At 41.9% G+C, this 15,430-nt stretch overlaps 1 protein-coding gene across 29 annotated transcripts in view; it reads left to right on the forward strand.

Annotated features, from left to right (window-relative positions):
* Positions 1-15,430, forward strand: part of ranbp2 (RAN binding protein 2) — a 231,696-nt gene that overhangs the window by 112,205 nt on the left and 104,061 nt on the right. For 4 of the 29 annotated variants that reach the window (XM_052564575.1, XM_052564578.1, XM_052564579.1 and 1 more), the window contains exon 1: positions 12,568-13,945. The exons of 22 other annotated variants lie outside the window; for them this stretch is intronic. In XM_052564575.1, the coding sequence (XP_052420535.1) occupies positions 12,860-13,945 (1,086 nt within the window). In that variant the 5' untranslated portion in view covers positions 12,568-12,859. 3 more of the 29 variants (XM_052564574.1, XM_052564576.1, XM_052564577.1) reach the window with 3 other exon arrangements.

The raw sequence follows: 15,430 nt of genomic DNA on the forward strand, positions 1-15,430 counted from the left end.
GAGAGCATGGCCATAATTTAGATATTTTTTTAGAGATGGAAAAATCCAGTTTTACAAATGCTAGAAACTTGGATTTCTAAGGGAAGATTGCGATCAAATAGCACACCTAGGTTCCTAACAGATGACGAAGAATTGACAGAGCAACCTAGGTTATTACATGCAGAGTTTTTAGGTCCTATAATTAACACCTCTGTTTTTTTTTTCAGAATTTAGCAGTAAGAAATTACTCGTCATCCAGTTTTTTATATCGACTATGCATTCCATTAGTTTTTTCAAATTGGTGTGTTTCACCGGGCCGCGAAGAAATATAGAGCTGAGAATCATCAGCATAACAGTGAAAGCTAACACCATGTTTCCTAATGATATCTCCCAAGGGTAATATATAAAGCGTGAAGATATGATACACCAAGAGAAGAAAAACATTCAATGCCTAACTTGCCCAGTAGGTCACATCACTCTCCCAAGAGCGCACAATTCACAAATACGTCCACAGGGCGTAACAGTTGCCAGCGGTCCTTGTGATCGATATGATACATCTTCATTCACTGCTACGAACTGATGGCGGTCATATAAGTACGATTTAAACCATGCTAATGCACTTCCATTAATGCCAATAAAGTGTTCAAGTCTATGCAAAAGAATGTTGTGGTCAATTGTGTCAAATGCAGCACTAAGATCCAATAAAACTAAAAGAGAGATTAAACCACGATCAGATTATAAGAGCAGGTAATTTGTAACTCTAAGGAGAGTAGTCTCAGTACTATGATACGGTCTAAATCCTGACTGGAAATCCTCACATATACCATTCTTCTCTAAGAAGGAATATAATTGTGAGGATACCACCTTTTCTAGTATCTTGGACAGAAAATGGAGATTAGAGATTGGTCTATAATTAACTAGTTCTTTGGGGTCAAGTTGTGTTTTTTTGATGAGAAGCTTAATGACAGCCAGTTTAAAGGTTTTGGGTACATATCCTAATGACAATGAGGAATTAATAATAGTCAGAAGAGGATCTATGACTTCTGGAAGCACCTCTTTAAGGAGCTTAGATGGTGTAGGGTCTAACATACATGTCGTTGGTTTAGATGATTTAAAAACTTTATGCAATTCTTCCTCTCCTATAGTAGAGAATGAGTGGAACTGTTCCTCAGGGGGTCTATAGTGCACTGTCTGATGCGATACTGTAGCTGACGGCTGAATGGTCTAGGGTCAAAGCTGACGAGTCTCTCAAATAAACTTACTGAAGATGGGTGTGATAGCAAGGGGCCTCCAGTCATTTAATCATGTTATTTTGTTTCTCTTTGCAATGGGCACAATGTTAGATTTTTTGAAGCCTGGGATGCCATCGGGACCCGCAGCCTCGCGGATATTTCCCCGTCAGAAGGATCGGGTTACGTATGTGACAGAGACGGAGAGTGCACTCACATCTTCTGCAGCAGCAGCGGGTGCGCTGGCAGCGGGCTGGCGGCCAACTTGTGGACTGGTGCTGGGTTGGCGGCCATCTTGTCTGGAGAGACGGGTGTGGCTGGTGTATCCCATTGACTTCGATGGTGTAGGTATCTGGTGAAACCCCAAAAGTCCAGGCCTTCAAGCCCCTTCCGCTCCCATTGAGGCAAAGGTTCATCAAGGCAGTTGTTTAACAAGTCCTTCAATGTCTCCTCGTTATACCCCAGCCCTACTGCCATGGTCCCCTTTGACGAAGGGTGGTTAAATTCAGGAGTCTCCCCTTCCGCTCCTCCATGGTGGCTGGGGAATCGATTAGAAATCCCACACCGCTGGATCTAGGCATGATGGAGTCCTTCTGTAGTAACACACACAAACAGGTAGATCCAAATGCAGTGGTTATTAGGGTATCCAAAATCAATAATCCAGTCAAGCAAAGGTCGAAATCCAGGTGAGCAGTCCAAAAACAAGAAACATGAACAACGGCAAGGAAACACTAAACACAGGGAGACACAAGACAAGGACTCCATGACAATGACAAAAACAAACTGGGTATATATATAGACAGGTGCAAACAATGTGAGCGGGAACAGCTGTGTGCAATGAACAGTGATTAGTCCAGATAAAGGCTTATGTGAAACGCAGTTCTTGAAGTGGGGTGACGATATGGGGAAGTGAGACCTGAAAGTGGACACCCAGGGATACACAAACCAGTTACTGTGACACCACTGCATTTTAACAACACAAATTGAGCTAGGAATCATATAAGAATTGCACAAAAATTCCTATAGAAAATTCCTATAGAATTCCAAAAAGAATTCACGTCACACCTATGTTTATCAATTTCCACTGGCTACCAATAGCTGCTCGCATAAATTTCAATGCATTGATGTTTGTCTACAAAGCCACCACTGGCTCTGCACCCACTTAGCTAAATCCATTACTTCAGACTTATGTCCCTCTAGAAGCTTGTGTTCTTCGAATGGACGTTGCTTGATTGTTCATCCCAAAGAAGCACAAAGTACCCTCCAGGTGGAATGACCTGTCCAACTCAATTCCAATCAAGTCCTTAGCCATCTTCAAGAATCAGCTAAAAGCACATCTCTTCCATCTTTATTTGTCCCTGTAACTGTATTCTTAAAAAAAATAAACAAATCTACTTTATAATCTTTTTGTATTCTATCTGTTTTCTTTTCATTTATTATACAATTAACAAAAGCAAAAAAAGACCTCTAAATCTAGCTTGCCCTGTTCCTTTTCTATTCTATCTGTTTTCTTTTTATTTATTATATTATTTAAAAGTCCTTGCTATGTGTACTGCGTTTAAGCTGACCTGAGACTTGTTATAGCACTTGTTATACTCCCTCTATGTAGGGATCAGCCACCAACAACTGTCATGTCTGCAGCTTGCACAGAATGCTGCAGCTAGGCTTCTGACGGGCACCAAAAAAAGAGAGCACATCACTCCGGTGCTGTGTTCTCTTCACTGGTTACCAGTCAAGTTTAGGATTGATTTCAAGATTTTACTGGTTGTTTTTAAAGCTTTACATAATTTGTCTCCAAACTATATTTCCAATCTTATAGAGCCCTACATTTCAGTTAGGTCTTTAAGATCGTCAAATTAACTATTGCTAGTTACTCCTCAGTCCAAAAAGAAGTCAAAAGGTGATCGCGCTTTCTCAGTAGCAGGCCCAAAACTGTGGAACAATCTCCCTCTTTATATTCGACAAGCTCCATCAGTGGAGGTCTTTAGGTCTCAGCTTAAGACTTATCTGTTTAGCTTGGCTTTTTAACTAGTTCTTGTCTAATTCTATATTTTAAATTTTGTATGTCTACTCTATGTTTTATTTTCACAATGTGAAGCACTTTGGGCAAAGAAGTTGTGTATAAATGTGCTATACAAATAAATTGAAGTTGAAGTTGTAGTGACTCATGGGAGATGTAGTTCAGGAATGGTGCAACAGTATGAGAAGTGCTAGTGTCCAAATGATGATATGGTGACATCTGGTGGTTGATGGGTGGAATGGTCCTGAGTGGAGTGCCCTCTACTGAAGTTCATGGGCACTCCAGCTAATGACCGTGACATACCCCCCGAGAAGACGGGACAGAAGCCCACCAGGGTGGAGCAGATGACCACCATAGCTGAGCAGATGAGACAGAAGCCCACCAGGGCAGAGCAGAGGACCACCACTGTGGAGTCGATAGCACAGGAGAGCAAGTCTGGTCAGGTGGGACTGAATCAGAGAACATAAACAGGTTAATAGCGGCCTCCGTGGCCGTGATGAGTTGGTAGCTGGCCTCTGTGGACGTGAAAGGGCAGGCGGTGAATTCATGGAAGACCTCTGTGGCCGTGACAGGAAAGACAGAGAGTTGGTGGATGGCCTCCGTAGCCATGACCTGAACGAATCAAGGAAGGAAGATCAACTGCGGCAGCCATCTTGTGCAGCAGCGCTGGGCTGGCAGCCATCTTGTGCAGAGGTGCTGGGCTGGCGGCCATGACAGGATGAGTCTCAGGGGCGACGGCCATTTGGTGCAGTGGCGCTGGGCTGGCGGCCATGTCAGGATGAGTATCAGGGGCGGCGGCCATTTTGTGCAGTGGCGCTGGGCTGGCGGCCATCTTGTGCATCTCGTCATCCACAACACCCACAGTTAACGCGGAACCACTTATTTGAAGTGCCAGATCGATATAAATTTTAAATGTCCAATGAGGTTGGTGCAAAGGCATGAGTGAGCCGAGCAGCTCAGATAGGCCACTACGAAAAAATATCATCAGACATATCTCATCCATGATATATAAATGGGCCAACTCAACAAAGTCCCTCACATAATCCTCGATGGGCCAAATTCCTTGATGTAGACACATAATTTGGCCTACTGGGTTCACTGACCTGGATGTATCCATTAAAGCTGCTGGTAAAGTCTTCTGTTATGAAGAGAGTCAGAGGCGTTCGGATCCAATTGCAGTATTTATTTAGAGAATGGTCAGACAGGCAGAAATCAGGACTGGCGTCAGGTGTGTCAGAGATAACCAAAATCGAAACCAGAAACAAGCGGAGATCGGGGCAGGCAGCAGAGAACTGAGGCGCCTGTGCAAGTGGCATGCCATCTATCACTCTCTACTTTGTTTTATCTTTGGCTGTTTTTATGTGCTCTTATACCCTTTTACGGAGCCTATTGTTTATGACACTTCTGGACATTCGCAGTTATTGCATGGATGGTTTTTATGCAGAATTGGGGAATTTCGCAGATAATACCTACAGGAGCACTCTCGGGGGAATTCCTGAGTTTCTTCGTTGTTGGCCATTGGATGTTATCCCGAGGAAACGTCGGAGAAGACGTGGTTAAACGCAGTCTAAAGATCTATCTGCGAGGTGGTCTCCGTAAGATCTCCATGTCTCGGCCATGGACCGAGGATCTGATCAGCTTCCCTGTTCATTATATTCAGTCTAACTCCTTTGCTTTACCCAACTTCCCGGTTCAACTACAACAGGATTCTGACACTCGGATTATTACTCGACTTCGTCCGATGGGAGTAAATTCTTCAAATCTTCGCCCTTTGAGGAAAGCTTCATCTTCGGACAGCATCTTGCATTCTCCTAAAATGGCACTGATCAATGCTCACTCCGTGGTCAATAAGACATTTATTTTACATGATTTTATAACATCTAACAACCTTGATTTTATGTTTATCACAGAAACCTGGATGAAGGTAGGAGATTTGAGGCCGTACTCTGAACTTGTTCCAAATGACTATTGTTTTTATATCTTTCCCCGTCCGGTTGGTAGGGGTGGAGGGCTAGCAATTATTGCTAAAGAAAGTTTTGGAGCATGTTGCCAAATGCTACCCTCCATTAACCCTACAAGCTTTGAAGTTCAACTATTAATACTTAACTGGTTTCAACCTATTGTCTTAGTCTTAATATATCAGCCTCCGCATTTGACGAAGGACTTTATGGAAGAATTCACTGAGCTTGTTTGGGGATTTAATTATTACTTACTATCGTATTTTATTGTTAGGTGATTTTAATGTAGATCTATGCTGTGCTTCGAATCACTTAGCATCGGAGTTTTTGAATATCATTGATTCTTTTAATCTGGTGCAGTGGGTTAAAGAACCCACACACAACCGTGGTCATATGTTGGACTTAATATTGTCTTTTGGACTCTCAATAACTGATACTGAAGTGATTGAACTACCCATCTCTGATCATTTTCCTATCATATTTAAAATGGCTCTTCCAGCTATGCCTTACATGACTGTCTCTGACTTTAAACAGGTTCAAGTGTATTCACCGCGATTTTGCGAGGCTTTTACTGAACGTTATAATGAAATCACTTCCTCAGTGTCCTATGAATCCTTATTATTAGATCTAGATGTTGAGCAACATCTTAAATCCTTAAACACTGTATGGTTGGAGATTTTAAATGCTGTTGCACCCTATAGGTTGCTAAAGCCGCAACGTAAAGCTGAGCCTTGGTTAGATCAAGATATCCGCTCCCTGAGACAACTATGTAGGAAAGCAGAAAGAAAATGGAAGAAAGACAAACTTCAAATATCCTCTACCATACTTAAAGAATGTTTATGGACATATCAGAGTGCAGTTAAGAAGGCCAAGTCTCTTTACTTTTCTAATCTGATCAAGGAGCATCATCAAAGTCCTAGAGATCTCTTTTCGATTATCAATTCAGTATTACATCCCCCTGTACAGACTTTCCGTAATCCTAACTAGAGCATTATGTGAAAATTTTCTAAATTACTTTGAGACTAAAATTATAAACCTAAGAGTTCAAATACAAGATACCAGTGATGATAAATTGACTTCAATGACTCCAGTGGCTTCTTGGACTACTTTTAATTCTATTTCCTTAGACTCATTAAAAGAAATAGTTTTAAAACTAAAAACCTCTTCAAGTCCCCTTGACACTATGCACCCCCGCTATCTGAAGTTATTAATTGAAATTGTAGGACCTGGCCTTGTAACTCTACTTAATAAATGCTTGCAGTCAGGGATTATCCCTGATAGCTTAAAAAGGGCCACTGTGACTCCAGTGCTAAGGAAACCCACACTTGATACATCTATCTTAGCAAACTTTCACCCCGTGTCTGTCCTTCCGTTTATTTCTAAGGTGATGGAAAAAATTGTCTCTCTGCAACTTCAGTCTTTCCTATCCACAAATCATATATATGAGATCTTTCAATCAGGTTTCAAATCATTACATAGTACTGAAACGGCCCTTATTAGAGTCTTAAATGACATTTTAATGATTACTGATTCGGGAACTTCTGTCATTTTAATCATGCTAGACTTGTCTTCAGCTCTTGATACTGTCGATCACGGAATTCTCATCTCCCGACTGGAGTCCTATGTCGGTTTAAGCGGGGTAGTGTTAAACTGGTTTAAATCTTTCCTAACAAACAGAACTTTTTCTGTTAAAATTGGAAATTTTACTTCATCGTTACGCAAGCTATCCTGTGGCGTACCATCCTGTTCTTGCACCCACTCTGTTTTCTTTATATTTACTTCCCTTGGGATCCATTTTCAGGAAACATAATGTAGCCTTTAAAGCCCTGCATTTCAGCCCGGGCCAATTTTCACATTATAGCTCACAAAATAATTAAACTGTTAATTAATTATAATTAAACTGACATACTGACATGAAAGTCTCACGCATGCACGCACGCACGCACGCACGCACGCACGCTTTTCCGTCAGCGCGACCCACGATTATACTTCACTTATATCCACTTATTGTAGTAGTAGCTATTACATGCCTCTAAATTAATGTATTAATAATAGCCTAGTTGGCCAACTAATAATTATAAAATGATGATTCATGTAGCGGCGAGCATTTCTGTGTCTGCACCTGTTGCTGCGGGCCACGCATCAAAGAAGAGAGCGCTGGCCGAGTTTGAAAACATTGTGGAGCAGGACGAGGATGACGATGATGATGTACAGCAATATATGCGCCTCAATCACAACATGGAAGGTGATGGATGAGATGTGCTGCTATGGTGGAAACAGCACGAGACCCTGCTAACGCGACTGTCAAGACTGGCTCGCTCTGTGTTTAGTGTCCCGCCAGCAGCAGCAGCGAACGTGTCTTCAGTGCCTCGGGAAGAGAGGAGGACAGGGTTAAAACCTTCCACTCCGGAGCCTATTCTTTTTCTCCACGATGCCCTGTAAGAGACTGTTCTAACTTTTCATTTGACTGGACTTTATTTTCGTTTAACTGTTGGAAACGAATGGAAAAAAGAATGGACATGTTCTGTGGTGCATTTTCTATGTAAGATAACCTGCAAGTTTGTTTTTAATTAATTAAATTTGTTTAGATTGTAGGCTTTTTTCTCATTTCGTTTGTGAGCACTGTTGCGAGCCTGCCTCAGTATTTAATTTTTTTATTTTTATTTTACTCACTGTGGTTTAATAAATAAACATTTATTAAACTAACTGTCTGTGTGATATGCTTGAAGTGTTTTATATCTATGGATTTTATTGTAGCCAAGTAAATTATTAGCGTTAATTTGAGAGGCTTAATTGATTAAATATGTTTCAGGCTACTTGCTGTCGACTCGGCTGTTTAACGTTAATTGTCATTTTTTAAATGCTTCAAACATTTTTCTAAACTAACTTGATAAAGAAATGAAAAGAAACATAACACAAAACTGACCCCTTTTTTAATTGCTGCAAATAGGGCAGGCTTCCGCTGTGTAATAAAATAAATAAATAAAACCACGGGCTCGGGCTCGGGCCGGACTCGGGCTGATAATTCTGATGAGCTGTCGGACACAGGTCGGGCTAGGGCCTGAGCGTCTCGGGCCAGGGCCGGGCTCAGGCCTAGATTTGAGGCCGGTGCAGGGCTCTAGTAGCCTTCCATTGTTACGCTGATGACATGCAAATTTATCTGCCTTTGACCAGCGGTAATGAGAATGCTGTTAGTAACTTATCAGCATGTTTGAATGATGTAAAGGCATGGCTCTCAAAAATGTTTCTTTTTTTGAACTCAGATAAATCGGAAGCTATTGTTTTTTGCCCTACCGAGCAAAGAAGAAAATATTTACCTAACCTTGATCTTTTAAATTTCACTATCTCAGAAAAGGTTCGTAATTTAGGTGTGGTAATTGATAACAACTTACAATTTGACAGGCAAATTGCCTCGGTAGTGGGCTCTAGTTTTTTTCATCTGCGCTCTTTTTCCAAAATTAAATCTTTCTTATCCAATGATTCTCTAGAAGTTGCTATTCATGCCTTTATAACATCCAGGCTAGATTTTTGCAACTCTTCATTATGGGATCTCCAAGAATCAAATTTCAAAATTACAAGTTGTTCAGAATGCAGCAGCACGTTTTTTGAAAGGTGGCAAAAAATTTGATCATGTGACACCTCTTTTGAGATCCCTTCACTGGCTACCTGTCCAATTTAGAATTGACTATAAAATTTTACTATTAGTCTACAAACCCTTAAATAATCTTGCACCATCGTATTTATCGGATTTACTCCACCCATATACTTCAAAGCGAGAACTGAGATCAGGAAACAAATCCCTTCTTTGTATTCCTAGAACCCGCTTGAAAAAGAGGGGAAATAGAGCTTTTGAAGTGGTGGGCCCCACTTTAAGGGATAATCTTCCTATTCATCTTAAAATGGCTTCCACGTTATCAGAGTTTAAAACAGCGCTAAAAACATATTTGTTTGGAGTGCTTTTAATGTGTAGTTTACTTGAACTTATCTTTTAATGCACTTTAATTGGTTGTTGATAGTGACGTTGCTGGTACATTATGTATTTTGTCGTGATTACTTTTAATGTGTATTTACTTGAACTTAACTTTTAATGCACTATATTGGATTGTTGATAGTGACGTTGCTGGTTAGTATGTATTTTGTCGTGATTACTGTACAACACTTTGGTCGGCTAAAAACCGGAAGTAAGTGTGCTCTAGAAATAAACAAACTTAAACTTGAAACTTGAAATCAGAGTCGAATACACAGTCCAAAGGTCAAACACGGGAATAACAAACACAGGGGATAAACGCTCGGAAATGTCAGACAGGCTAAACAAGACTTTGCAGTGAGTGAGAGAGATTGTGATGCAGTGTCTTATGGGAGATGTAGTTCGGGTGTGGTGCAACAGTATCAGAGGTCCTAGTGTCCAAGTGATGATATTGTGACATCTGGTGGCTGATGGGTGGAATGGTCCTGAGTGGAGTGCCCTATACTGAAGTTCATGGGCACTCCAGCTAATGATCGTGACAGTTACTAGTTAATATATTATTGTAATAAACAAATCTCCATATTCATCGGGAAGAAGGAGGCGGGAACCGGCGCACAATCAAAAAGCACTTTAATAATCAAAAGTAAATACAAAACGGCGCACCAGCCCCTCACGGACGACTGGTGCGCATAAATAAAAGCCAAACACATAAACTAATATCCCAGGCCTGGTCCTCTCTCGTCCTTCACGGTCGTCACTCCAGTTTTATATCCTTCCATCTCCTACGTGGGACTCGATACTAGCGGTGGGGCTCAGGTGTAGCTCATCTCCAATCACTACACCTGGCCTCACTCCTCGTTCCCACGCCTCTCGGCCCCGCCCCACTCGCCACAATTATCACATTATATCAGTACAGACTTGTGTTCTGTGAGGAGTGTGTGGGATCTAGTGATAATGTGAACCGGTTCTACCCTCCACTCAAGTACACAGCATTAAAGTACTTCATGTGTCAGAGAATACATCTGTCTAAAGCCATACCAGTGAGCCTTTACATTGCAGTGCACACAACAAGATACATAAATCCTGTTGTGTAAATGCATGAATGAATCATTTACAAAGCTTTCTGAATCCCCTAAAGTGTAAACTACCCATCAATTGCGAAATTTTTACACATCATTTATAGGTTTTTCTTCCCTTCCAGAACTAGTCTTTGCTCCTTTATCTCTCCAGCCCTCTAATTATACTAGATTTCCTATTGTGCTGTCAACTCAAAAAAATTGGAAACAGTTCTGACAACATTTTAAGTTAAAATCGCTCTCTGTTCTCAGCCCTATTTGCAACAATCACTTGTTTTTGCTCTCTGCTATTGATCACACTTTTAAAATATGGCGTGATAAAGGCACTGTTTATTTTTCAGGTCATTGATAATTCTTTTGCTACTTTCAATGACCTTATATCCAAATATAATTTACATACAACAGGCATATTCATGTATTTTTAACTTCATAATTTTGCAAGAACTCACTTCTCTAGTTTCCCCCAGCTGCCAGAAAAATCATAGCTTGAGAATACTTTGTTAGCCCCTAAAAATAATAATCTTATATCTTCTATCTATTTCATGTTCATGTTCTTCTAGAACTTCATTTCTCTCCTGTTTAAAGTCAACATAGGTGAAAGAGTTCGATGTCTGCCTTCTGAAGAGCTTTGGTCTGAGCTTTTCTAGCTCTGCATATGCCCGGTTAAAAAGATAGTACACCCAAAAATGAAAATGTTATGTTTATCTGCTTACTCCCAGGGCATCCAAGATGTAGGTGACTTTGTTTCTTCAGTAGAACACAAATTATGATTTTTAGCTTCATTCTTTGCACTCTCTCAATCGTACATTGAATGGCAAATGGTAACATAATTCCTGAGAGTAAAAAAAACATGCACAGACAAATCCAAATTAAACTCTGCAGCTCGTGAGGATACATTGATGTGTAAAACCTGTACTGTGGGGGTAAGATAAAAGAATATGCAGACAATGTTCCCTTCACTGTATTATCATATATATATATATATATATATATATGCTCTCTCTGTAATAAAGCATGCAAAAAAATCATCACTTAGGAACTACAACTGAACATAATTGTAAAGTGTTACTGCTTTTGCTGTGGTTTTGTGTAGGTATGAGTAAAATTCATTCAGATTTTTGTGAAACTGGATCAGGTGAGTTTCAAATTTTAGTCTTCATAATTTCTTGGTTTATTTTTCGTCTCACACAGAGTGAGGTTCATGGCCACAATTCTTCAGATGCCACAGCATCCTCATATAGGATGTATCGGGACAACTATGCTGCAGATGGACTTCAGGAAACATTTCCTGCAGTGCAGACATTCCACGGTGTTCCTTTCCCTGGTCAGTTCCTTAAATCTTTGTTTCAGGTTTTTAAGTGTATCTACTGGTTTTCAAAGTGTGCCCCCCAAATCCTGTTCACTTTCAACATCCAAATATACAGACAATCTCACAACAGTTGATGTGAAAAAGAGTTTTGTTTGTGCAGGTTTTTCTTCAATTTATGTAATTTGCTTATGCAAACAAACTGAAGCTCTTGAATGCACACTAAATTCAAATGGGAAAGGAAAAGATTTTGAGTGAATATGAATTTACAATGTTTTTCACAAAGCAACCAAATAAATTTGTAAGATTCGAATTATTTGAATTTTCCCAGAATAAAAGTCCTGTATTTTTTTTTTTTAAAGTCCTGTATCACGTTTGTTTTAACATATGGTAAAGAACCATATTTCTGGGGCATCACCAAAAAACAGAGAACCACTTGTGTATGCAGTAGTTGAGACATGCCTAAACCATTCCTTTTATTTGTCTCAGTTGCTACTACAGGTCCCTCTGTGTATTACAATCAGTCTCCAGCATATAATTCACAGTATCTTCTACGCACTGCTGCAAATGTTACACCAACAAAGGTACTGGAGGGATGTTCATGTAAACACAAAATATTCTACCCTGCTGTAATGAAGCAGAGAATCTATATCAAAGTATTGTTTGTTTGCCTCTGCAGGGCCCAGTATATGGGATGAATCGTCTTCCTCCACAGCAGCATATGTATGCCTACCAACAATCAACACATACCCCACCTCTTCAGTCAACACCCGCATGCATGTATCCTCAAGAGCAAGTCTTCGGTCCTCCCATCCGGTTTGAGTCACCAGCTACATCCTTACTCTCCCCATACAGTGAGGAGTATTACGGTCACAACGTTCCTCAGCCCACAGACAATCCAATGTTGCCAGAGCCTGGATATTTTACTAAGGCATGTCCTGTTACATCCACACAGCCAACCAGGAGCACTGAAAGCAAGGCTGTCGACCCCAAAATTAGTTTTGGGCCACAGTTCACAGGTGAACATGCTAAGGTTCCCAACTTTGGAGGAGTAGCTGCCGGCCCAACAACAACATCCTCAACAGCATTCAAGTTCAACTCCAATTTCAAGTCCAATGATGGTGATTTCACCTTCTCTTCTGCTCAAGTTAAAAATAGTGAAAGCCTCTTGGGACTTCTGACATCAGATATTCCTCCCAAAGCTGAGGTTTCGTCAGAACCAAAACATCAGACCCAAGACCAGCTGCCTAGCCAGAAAGAAGTCTTTACCTTTGGGAGTAAAAGTACAGCAGGATTTTCATTCACTGATGGTGCTCCGAACAAGATGAGTATTTTTGGCAACACCGATCAAAGATTTAGTTTTACAAGTGGAACCAAGACAACATTAGGGAATTCAGAGGCTCGGGAAGAGAAAAGTGGTGAAAGTGACAATGATGGCACCCATGTGGAAGATGATGAGGATGGGCCTCATTTTGAGCCCATTGTGCCTCTACCTGATAAGGTCGACGTGAAAACTGGTGAGGAGGAGGAGGAGGAGATGTTCTGCAAGAGAGCAAAACTCTTCCGATTTGATTCTGAGACTAAAGAATGGAAAGAGAGGGGCATTGGCAGTATCAAAATCCTCAAACACAAAAGCTCCGGGAAAGTTCGTCTGTTAATGAGGAGGGAGCAGGTTCTGAAAATCTGCGCCAATCACTATATCACTGCTGATATGGTCCTCAAACCAAATGCTGGATCTGACAAATCCTGGGTGTGGTACGCTATGGACTATGCAGATGAAATGCCAAAGACTGAGCAGTTGGCCATTCGTTTTAAAACCGCAGACGAGGCAACACTGTTTAAAGTTAAATTTGAGGAAGCTCAAAAGTTCCTTTCGGAATCCCCACAAGGACAACAGACTGAAAAGAAAAGCGAAACTCCAAAGCCTCAGGTTTCATCCAAAGAAATGGATCTCAAAACCCTGTTTTCCAAGAAGGCGGGTGAATGGGATTGTGACGTGTGCTGTGTAAGAAACGCTCCCACGTCTGCGGTATGTGTGGCCTGCAACAGTGCAGCTCCTTCTACAGTACAAGTCGAACCTGTAGAGGAGCCCAAAGGCTCTGGGCCTGTGGCTCCTCCTGCCAAATTGTTTTCTTTTGGACTTTTTGGAGATTCTGCTAAAAGTGCCACCAGCACTGATATCAGCTCAAAGGGCTTCACGTTTGGATCGGCTTCTTTTAAGTTTGGATCAAACGATGCTGTGGAGACATCTGCTGGCTTTGGAGCTCAGGTTGAGAAGAAAACAAGTCAGGCTGATGCTGCACAGCAAGAGAAAGTGTCAGCAGCTCCAGCAGTCCCATTTGGCACTGGATTTGGTGCTGTGGAGACATCTGCTGGCTTTGGAGCTCATGCTGAGAAGAAAACAAGTCAGGTTGATGCACCAGAGCGAGAGATAGTGTCAGCAGCTCCAGCAGTCCCATTTGGCAATGGATTTGGTGCGGTGGACACATCTACTGGCTTTGGAGCTCAGGCTGAGAAGAAAACAAGTCAGACTGATGCACCACAGCGAGAGAAAGTGTCAACAGCTCCAGCAGTCCCATTTGGCACTGGATTTGGTGCTGTGGAGACATCTGCTGGCTTTGGAGCTCAGGCTGAGAAGAAAACAAGTCAGGCTGATGCAGCACAGCGAGAGAAAGTGTCAACAGCTCCAGCAGTCCCATTTGGCACTGGATTTGGTGCTGTGGAGACATCTGCTGGCTTTGGCGCTCAGGCTGAGAAGAAAACAAGTCAGGGTGATGCACCAGAGCGAGACAAAGTGTCAGCAGCTCCAGCAGTCCCATTTGGCACTGGATTTGGTGCTGTGGAGACATCTGCTGGCTTTGGAGCTCAGGCTGAGAAGGAAACAAGTCAGACTGATGCAGCACAGCGAGAGAAAGTGTCAACAGCTCCAGCAGTCCCATTTGGCACTGGATTTGGAGCTGTGGAAACATCTATTGGCTTTGGAGCTCAGGCTGAGAAGAAAACAAGTCAGGCTGATGCAGCACAGCGAGAGAAAGTGTCAACAGCTCCAGCAGTCCCATTTGGCACTGGATTTGGAGCTGTGGAAACATCTATTGGCTTTGGAGCTCAGGCTGAGAAGAAAACAAGTCAGGCTGATGCAGCACAGCGAAAGAAAGTGTCAGCAGCTCCAGCAGTCCCATTTGGCACTGGATTTGGTGCTGTGGAGACATCTGCTGGCTTTGGAGCTCAGGCTGAGAAGAAAACAAGTCAGGCTCATGCACCAGAGCGAGAGAAAGTGTCAGCAGCTCCAGCAGTCCCATTCGGCACTGGATTTGGTGCTCAGTTTGCCAAGAAAGATGGTCAGTGGGATTGTGACTCCTGCCTAGTGAGGAATGATGCCTCGGCAACTGAATGCGTTTCTTGCAAAGCCCCCTGCAGCACTGTAAAAACTAATGCAGCATCGAAAGGTGGGCTAGCTGCCATGTTTGGTAAAAAAGCTGGTCAGTGGGATTGTGACACTTGCCTGGTAAGAAATGAAGGTTCATCTAGTCATTGTGTTTCATGCCAGACAGCAAACCCAAATATGAAAAACAAGACCTCTGCTGCACCATCAAGTTCCTCTTTTACATTCAGTTTTGGTAGTTCTAGCAACCAACCTGCTGCGACAGGATTTAAAGCCAATTTCAATCCAGGCCCTGCTTTTCAGTTCGGCACAAGTAAGGAAAAATCATCCTTAGAAGCCTTCAAGTTTGAGTCCTCCACAACTGAAGCTGAAAAGTCATCAGGCAGTTCCACTTTTGCGTTTTCCATGCCGACGCCTGTTGGCGGATTTAAGTTTGGCATTGCAGAATCTGAGGCAAATCCATCAGACGGACAGTCCCAAAATGGATCTGCATCTGACCTCCTCAAAAATATT

The sequence above is a fragment of the Carassius gibelio genome, chromosome B9, assembly GCF_023724105.1.
Source record: "Carassius gibelio isolate Cgi1373 ecotype wild population from Czech Republic chromosome B9, carGib1.2-hapl.c, whole genome shotgun sequence".
Classification (NCBI taxonomy): Eukaryota; Metazoa; Chordata; class Actinopteri; order Cypriniformes; family Cyprinidae; genus Carassius; species Carassius gibelio.